Consider the following 9,187-nt stretch of genomic DNA (forward strand, 5'->3'; position numbering starts at 1 on the left):
GATGTGCAATATATTTGAGTCACGTGATAAAATTGCAGCCATGATGGTGGGTGTCCACAACTTTTCGTGGCGTATGCTTCCTGAAATTATTATTCTCGTGATTATTTTTGTTTGTCAGTAATATAAATGTCCCTGCTTTATTTTTTAGGACGGAATAGATGACAGCCCCGACCTTTTGGCGGGCGAAGGGGAAGACAAAGTAAGTAAAGATGCGCAAAATTGAAGTGTCACTCCCCCTCGTCAACCCGTTGTCGCTGAATATTGATGCGTTCACGTTTATGGACAGCAGTTTTAGCAAGAAATATGTTATGGGCGTATAAAGGGAAACTTAAGGGCATATATATATTTAATGATTACATTTTTATGCAAAACAGTGCATGAAAAAATACATTTTCTAAAATGTGTCGGTCTCCTGCAGAGCACATACAATAAAAGGGTTGGGGCTATAAAGCATTTTTTTTTGGTGACCAAATAGATACTCCTATATAGGTCCCTGACAGCACAAAGATGATTTGTCATACACTTGCGACTTTTGTCTATTTCTAACAAAAAGAAGAAAAAAATCGAAAAACTGTAATGAAATAGCTTTATCAAGCTATTTTGAATTGCTCCATAAAGCTTAGATAGAATGTTCTATTATTAAAATGATATTGTCCTATGGACCCAGTTTAACAATAGAATTTGTTCCGTGTATTGGCAATGTTGCAAAATAAACATGGGCAATAACTCGAACTCTGTGCATTTTCTGTGAACAATTCAGAGAGTTCCGAATGTCAACATGGCATTTAATTTTAAGCGAGGAAAAAACGTTGAGAAAATGAGTTGAATTTTCGTATTTATATGGATTATTTTTTAGGTTAAAAGGCATATACAATCTCAAAAAGGTTTGTTATGATTAATTTGGTAGTTATTTTCAGTGCAACTCCTTTTGTATTCTTCAAAATCATTTCGGAGTGGATCCACTCCGATTTGCTACATTGCAAGTATATGGAACGTATTCTAACTGTGGTGAGGGCTTGTCCCGAGACATAGTTAGATTATTCTAACTAAATAAAGCTGTAAAGCTAATTCAATCTAGATAGATAGCTAAACCAAGAGATTGTGCTGGACCTAATAACAGGTTGGGACTAATCTCTCAAATGGTATAGAATATCTCAAAAAGGTTATGACTTGAACGAGTTGTAAGTAAATGTCTGGTATGGGCTACAGACTACAGTTTTTTGCAATCTGATTAAAATCAGATCCTTTGGTCCACTCACATAGATCGCTACACAAGGATCTGAAGAAACCCCATTCAGGGTCATCTCCTGGTGACCTTTCAATTATCCAATCAAACATTTGCTTGCAAGAATTTAGAAGTATCTCAGAATTCAGTTATGGAAGTGAAAGTCCCGATGATACACGAACGGAAAATCGTGACCTGGTTTCCGTAGCCTATCAAAAGAATGACCATAGTCTTTTCTGTACAGAAATATATTTAGTACTTGTTTTTGCCTTGTTTTTTAGCTCTTTGTTTTGTTCGAAACGGTAAGATCTTCTCCACAGCTACTTTCACTTCTACATTCATTTTCCTGAATGTCGCTTACGTACGATCTCTCTGATTGGACAAAATTTTAATGAATATTTTTATTAGAAAGGTCACCAGGAGATGACCCTGAATAGGGTTTCTTCAGATCTTTGTGTAGCGATCTATGTGAGTGGATCAAAGGATCTGATTTTAATCAGATTGCAGTTTTTTGTTTCTTTTTTATATCAGAGAAACAGAAAGACTTGATTCTTCAGACAAGGACCAAGGAATTTTTTCAAGGGGGGGTCTACCCTCCTCCCCAGTCAAAAATTTCTAATTTTACTTTATATATATATAGGTTTTCTTTCCACAGCTAAACACACGATGTTTATTCCCGAGTTTCAATTTGTTCAAAATGCCATTAATTTAGAAATATGCATCGTGAAATTCACTTTTTCCCACCGTTTTAGCAAATTTCATATAAAATTGCTTATTTTCAAGCAGTTTTTTTTCCATAAAATATTGAGCTCAGACTTAAACAAACTTTATATTTTCACCAAAGATGTATCTATCAAAAACCAATTACTGACAGAAAAAAATTGCTTGTTCAAAGCTGCACTCCATTTTTACCTTAGGAAAAAAGTCCAGAAAAAGGTACATTTTTGCCTTATTTTGATTGGGTGGAAAATCAGGTTCATTTACAGCCAGCTTGTGCATATAAATGAGGCCAATGTATAGAAAATACCTCTCATCTAAACTCTTCTACAAAATGAAAAAAATTAATATACCTTAATTAGGGGATAAGCCTCCTTTGCGAAACGATACGTATCATATAATTTTGACTCGGTTCGGTTATTTTCGATGCTATACATTTTGATAGAAGGAAGCAAAGTCAACGTTCTTTTTTGTTTTGTTTCACTTATTCAAGTCGCTTATTCTACGTGCAAATTGACTAGAAGAAATTGTTCGAATGAATTGGCTGTTAAAGATTATTTTACAAACTATCTTCTCAAAAATTTGTGTTTTTAAAATTTAATTATGCTGAGTAACGTGTTTTACCTATGCATAACCTGACTGAATAACGATCCTGACTGAAAATTGAACTGAACTGAAAATGGGGGATTTTGCACCATGTATCAAACCTATGAAAAATACCACACTGTCTCCCCTACAATGACCAATGTAAAAGTGAAAGTTAGTAGAATCTCTACTTTATAGATACAAATATGAGTTATCTAATACGGTTAACCTTTGGTATCTTGAACACCAATATCTTGAATACCATGGCTATGTCAAAGTGATTTGGAAGTCCTAACCACTATTCTTTATGTATTTTACAAGTTGGATATCTCAAATCCTTGTATATCTATAGTTTTTTCTTGGTTCCATTGAGTTTGAGATAATGAGGTTTGACTGTACTTGCAAACATTTTTTTTCTGAACAATTAGTTAAAATAATGCATGTGACATGTCAGTCTCTTATATTGTAGGATAGAGCAGTGAGTGTTGATTTGTCAACAGATACTTCATTGCTTGTAGACATATCAGATGCTCTTAGTGAACGGGATAAAATAAAATTTACAGTGCACACAAAGGTAAATAGAATTCGTATATTACCGTATATACTCGCCTATAAGTCGGTTTTTTGGGAGTTAAACTTTGGTCCAAAAACCCCTGTCCGACTTATAGGCAAGTTATGAAAATATTGGTATAATAGCGGGTCAATCCCTTTAATGTTAGCTTAAAAAATACAACCGACTTATAGGCGGACCGACTTATAGGCGAGTATATACGGTATGTAAACTTTAATAAACATTTTATAACATCCTGATGTGAAATATTTGTTAGAAAACTGATTTATTAGGAACTGCTTGGATATATTATTTTCTTACTTATGTATGTGTTTTATTAGACAACACAGTCAAGATTTAAAGAATCTGACTTCTCAGTTGTGAGGCAACATGAGGAATTTGTGTGGTTACATGACAGATTTGTTGAAAATGAAGAATATGCCGGTATTATTGTAAGTATCTATAAACCAGGTTAAAGTGCTTCTTGTTGCATGTTTAATTGTAACCCATTTTCATCTAATATTGTGTAATTTGTGAACTTTTTAAATTTTTGGCTTCTACTCCAGAATCAAAAGACCAATGTAAATCAAACTTGTCACAAAACACTCATGTTAATCGAACTTGTCACAAAACATTCTTGAGTTATTGAGATTCAAATTTATTTATTTATTTATTTATTTTTTTGAAAAAGAAGCAAGTCCTTTCAGAGAGAGATATTTTAAGGAAAAGTAAAAATAAAGTAAGGTCATCTGAAAGTATATCTCTTCAGAACTACTGAGCCAGAAGTGACAAAATTTGAAAGGAAGCTACTGTATATTTTGTTCACTCTTTCTCTCTCTGCAAGCATAGGGCACATTGTCCAAGTTAAAACACACACACACTTATATATCAATTTGACACAGCATATTTACATTGTCATCAGCCCAATATTTCACTTGCAGATTCCACCAGCTCCACCGAAACCCGACTTTGAGGCTTCAAGAGAAAAATTACAAAAGCTTGGAGAAGGGGAGGGAACTATGACTAAAGAAGAATTCACAAAAATGAAACAGGAATTAGAAGCGTAAGAAAATAACAACACCTCATGATTTTCATTATTTATTACCGTATAAGCAGAATTTTTTAGCGAGGATTCAATTTTGGTATTACATGTGTTAGCTATTGCTCTCAGATCGCTAAAATTGAATATCGCTAACAGTTTATTCCATTTCGGTTGTTATATAGTTATCTCTCTTGACATTATTAAATCACTAAAATTACTTCTCACTAAAAATACACATGTATATACCAATTTGGGGGATAAATTGCTAAATATAGCCTGAACCAATTTATGTTTTCATTCTATAGGGAGTACTTAGCTACATTTAAGAAGACTGTAGCAATGCATGAAGTGTTCTTACAAAGAATTGCTGCTCATCCCCAGCTCAAGAATGATGTCAACTTTGAAGTATTTCTCTCATTTGACCAAGATGTGAGTTCATCCTACAGCACATTTGCCCTATTTTTATAATCCTCAATATTACACTCTCACTAAGATCACTTCTGTGCTCAATTTAAAATTGCTTAATGCATATTATTATGTCTTAATATCTTATATTTCATATATTTAATTTTGGCCTCATTTAGTTGAGTGTTAGAGGTAAAAACAAGAAAGAAAAGATTGGTGGATTTTTCAAAAGCATTACCAAAACTGCTGATGAAGTACTTTTGGCAAACCAAAAGGTAAATATTTAAGAACTTTACTCAGATATATTTCTTTAAATTCAAAGCACAAAAAAAAATCCACAAATGTTACAAATTCAAGGGAAATGGAATATTTTGACAGGATGTAGATGAGTTTTTTGAGTCTGAAAAAAGTTTCCTTGTTGAGTACCACAACAAAATAAAGGATGCAACACACAAAGCAGATAGAATGACTAAGTGCCATGGAGGTAATGGTCCATTTATTGTAGGAGTTGTGTAACTGTCCAGGTTTAGAGAGATTGAGGGGGAAAAGTACCTTATTAATGAGCTAAATTTGCATTTTGTTAATCCTCAACCCTTCTTCCCTTCCCTCTTTGAATCTTGCATCATTAATTTTAAATTTCTAGGACAGAATATAAACTTCTCTGATTCTGTGACAAATGGAAACATCAACAGAAAAAAGATGGTTAATTTTGAAATAATTTTCTCTGTATTGTTGAGTAAATATATCATTCCATATGTATTTGGCATATTTGTAGATGTTGCAGATAATTATATCCAAATTTCCTCTGGTTTCGTACAGTTGGCGACAGTCGAAAATACTGAGTTGGACAAGTAAGTTTAGAAGTTAAAAAATTTATTACACTCAGCATGAGAAAGTCCTCCAGTAATTCTTTGATTTTTACCATTGAGTATTGAAGCTTGTATGTACAAGACTAAAAATATATGAAAGACTTTGTCCATGCAATGATTAATAAACTTTTTCCTGTTTCCTGTTCAGAATATTTACAAGAGTTGCAGAGGCTCTGGAGAAAACAAGGGTAGGTTTCTAACAGTGGAACAAAAGAACATGATCATTATATGTCTTCTCCTAGTGGAATGCTTATGGGTTTTTTTCCTTGGAATAAAGAATAAGCATTTCTTTATTCAAACTTTCAGAAATTGGAGGGTAGAGTGTCTACAGATGAGGACCTGAAGTTGAGTGACACTCTACGATATTACATGAGAGACTCTGCTGCAGCCAAAGATTTGCTCTACAGGAGAGCTAGAGCTCTAGCAGATTATGAAAATGCCAATAAGGCCTTGGAGAAAGCTCGGCTTAAAAATAAAGAGGTGGCACAGGTAGGATAATTTGTTGAATGAGCATGATTTTCATATCATTTCACTCAAAATATATGTATTTGCTAAAATTCATATTAATTTATAAACATATTGATTACTGATTGATTAGTTTTGAAGGAATGTATATGTATGAAGAAAAAAGAAATAAACTTGAAATCAAATGTTCTTCAATTATTTTCTTAGTCTTTAGATAAAGACACCATTAATAATCAAATGTTACAAAATGTCATTTAGTCTAAAACATATAGATGTAATTTTGCACCCCCAGTATTCACCAGTTTTCTCATGTAACTACAAGTTCATAAAGGACAGTTCTGATTAGAAAATGTAGTAATCAAAGACAATAATCAAACTAAATGTAGCTGTGCTATAAATGCAACACTCATGGTTTACCCGAGGAAAAAAGGAGCAATAGTTGACAAACCAAAATCCATCCTTTATTTTTTCAAATTATTTGTCATTCATCAGTTGATTGTGCTCAACAACTGACATGATTGATGTTTTGTTCTTTCTTTTCAGGCCGAGAGAACCCAGCAAATTGCTTGTGAGAGATTTGAGAAAATATCAGAAGTAGCTAAAAAGGGTAAAAAAAAAAAAAAAAACAACAACAGCCAACACTCTCTTAACATGTATTTTAAATACTAGTACAAGGAATCTCTTATTAAGTTTTCACTTTGAGTTTTCAAGGTACACACAATTACAAAGAGGATTAACCGATTCTGTATGTGGGATTTTGTTTGCATTTGCAGAATTAACTGAGTTTAAAACAAGAAGAATAGCATACTTCAAGAAAAACCTTGTAGATTTAGTAGAACTAGAACTGAAACATGCTAGGGTAAGTACTGTGATCATAATTTTCTTCACTGCTAAAAACTTCATTAATTTCTGAAGGACTTTGTTTGTACATGTATTTAAGTCTTAGTATTGTACACTTATTTTAATAGGACTTGTACTTTGATGCAATCCTTAGTGCACTAATAATAATGCAATGCCAAATGCTGTAATTCTTGAATGTCCAAAACAGTATTTGCTAAATTGTGAATACACTTAAAGAAAAAAATTATATATTCACAAAGTTTACAATTGGAAAATGTCTGGTAAAAAAAAATCATTATTGTTTTTATGTAAATATGTTAACTTTCATTGCAGGCACAGACCCAGTTGTTAACTAACTGTATAAATGCTTTGAGGGATGATGCATGATTCTATTTTGTATCTGTGATAATTAAATGCCATTTTACAATCACAAGTCATGGGCCAACATACCAAGGGTTGTAAGTTAGCGGAGATCGACCAATCACAGTCACTCACTAGGGGATGACATCACAGATTGATCATTTTCAGGGTGAATGATGCATCAACATTATTTTTACTCATTTAGTTATTAGCTGTACACCATTTGTATATAGTGTTTGTACATATAAGTTTGTTGGTGTATTTTTAATTATGTCTACCATCTTTTCTTTCAAGACTTTTTTTATTGTATGAAATCAGTCATGAATGATGAGAAGGATTAAGTGATATATGCAGGAAAACGAGAGAAATAAGTTAAAAGGGTTAAGCAACATTTATTTTTTATTTGGATATTGTGTTTAATTTATATGATTAGCCAAACTATATACATATACAATTTAAACATGTAGCTTTTGATGCATTGTTCTTTAGCATTTATACATTTAATAATTTTCTAAATTTATCAACATGGTGAAGTGTCAGTTTTGATGTTTCAGTTGAAAATGTATAGCATTCCATTGTACAAAATCTTCATTTTGAAATGCAGTCGCTTAACTCTGGTATATTTTTTCTTAAGCCTTATTAGAGTGAAAAACTCTTTCAAGATTAAATGTTCTCTTGTTATTTTTATGATGTACTTTATTGTGGTTATTTTCTGGTGGTAAAATACTCTTATTTTTTTGCAGTCAGATCTTTTTTGTATCCCTAGACCATTATACCTGTAGTGTAAGGTGTACCTAATTTTGATGTTTGATGCAGTTTGGGCCATTCAGTGTTTTACTAATTCATTCATGTTCTGAACAAACCATTTCTGTCAATTAAAACAAATGTGATATTCAGTGCTATTGCATTCTCTGTAAATTATGTGATAATAAATTGTTACTAGTCTGAAAAAAGTAGTAAAGAATTTTCTTTATATTTTCGCAACTTTCAACTATTTTGCAGTGCACCATGTAAGCCATCTTCGCAAGCAAAGTGTTTCTGGTCTGAATTATACAAGTTGTAGAATTCAAATTGGAAACCTTTGGCTTGTGAAATGCATATAAGCATTTGTTAGTAAATTATGCATTAATGAGTGTTTTACATACTTATGAACAAAAATATTTATAATGTACATGGTAAATTTGGTACTTGCAATATCTTTCTCTGTAATTTTTGAGTTATTATTGGATTCAACACCGCTTCCAAATTTAAACACACCCAACCCCCAAGAATATATCAGTTTTGTTTCTTTTGTCCATACTCCATTGGAGCAAGAAAAAAAAAGTAAAAAGTAAATTTTTATGGATCTTCTACAATAAGGGATGTTTTTCACATAGTGAAGTGTATTTCTTATACAAAAAGATAGGGTGATTTGAAATGAATACAGTGATGGGGAAAATAAAATTAATTTACATAGCTTGTATTTTTATTTTTTTTTTTGGTTGTAAAAAGGATTTTTAACAATTTCAGTGATTGTGATGTAAAAGCACTGAGGACTCAAAGTTGATGTCCCTTGCATATGTACTTTAAAATGAATTTGTACAGTGTAGCATTTCATGATTTCTTTCTCCATTCCACTGAGAGAATGGTTCCTGAAGTGCTTTACTGCCTCATGTGAATGGTGAGCAAATGGAAAGAAAACACTGTACATGTAAGCTGAACAAATGATAAGCATAGCCGATCGAGTACAAATACTGACCAAATACAAACACTGAATGAATGATTCTTGGAATGCATTAATGCATTTAAACAGAAAGACTAAATGGTCAGCAGAATACCAATATTCAAATGAAGAGTGAACACTTGTTATACATTGAAGTGCTGAGTTTCTGAAAGCATCAAAAAGGGAATCGAGAGTTAATGATGAGTGAACACAAAAGGGGTCAAATGGAAAGTTTCATGGACTGTAAAAGGGAACTTATAGAAAAAAGCTTTTAAGAGGGTCCATGTTTCCTAGGGGTCCAAGGTCAAATTTGTTACTTACATAGAATTTCAATGTACATTTTCATTGCCTTCAATAACACAAAGCTGGTTGATTTGAATTATTTTATGATGAATAAATTTATCCTTTATCCTCAATACTAAAATTA

General features: G+C 32.3%; 1 protein-coding gene across 1 annotated transcript; it reads left to right on the forward strand.

Moving 5' to 3' along the window:
* The first annotated feature begins 13 nt into the window (after window positions 1-13).
* LOC133182146 (sorting nexin-6-like) lies at window positions 14-8,514 on the forward strand. The gene is made up of 14 exons (XM_061316874.1): window positions 14-46; window positions 149-199; window positions 2,997-3,101; window positions 3,419-3,529; window positions 4,019-4,140; window positions 4,425-4,548; window positions 4,704-4,799; window positions 4,903-5,008; window positions 5,300-5,375; window positions 5,542-5,581; window positions 5,700-5,882; window positions 6,402-6,465; window positions 6,632-6,717; window positions 7,032-8,514. Exons 1-14 carry the CDS (start codon window positions 41-43, stop codon window positions 7,083-7,085), a joined length of 1,224 nt encoding a protein of 407 aa, XP_061172858.1. The 5' UTR covers window positions 14-40; the 3' UTR covers window positions 7,086-8,514.
* The last annotated feature ends 673 nt before the right edge of the window (window positions 8,515-9,187 follow it).

The sequence above is a fragment of the Saccostrea echinata genome, unplaced genomic scaffold, assembly GCF_033153115.1.
Source record: "Saccostrea echinata isolate AGI-Se365-2 ecotype Australia unplaced genomic scaffold, CSIRO_AGI_Sech_v1 ptg000009l, whole genome shotgun sequence".
Lineage (NCBI taxonomy): Eukaryota > Metazoa > Mollusca > Bivalvia > Ostreida > Ostreidae > Saccostrea > Saccostrea echinata.

Excerpts from the sequence above, each read along its gene's own strand:
- LOC133182146 (XM_061316874.1), top strand. Across the intron at positions 5,009-5,299 it reads AATGACTAAGTGCCATGGAG|ATGTTGCAGATAATTATATC; the intron begins GTAATGGTCCAT and ends GCATATTTGTAG. Across the intron at positions 5,582-5,699 it reads AGGCTCTGGAGAAAACAAGG|AAATTGGAGGGTAGAGTGTC; the intron begins GTAGGTTTCTAA and ends TCAAACTTTCAG.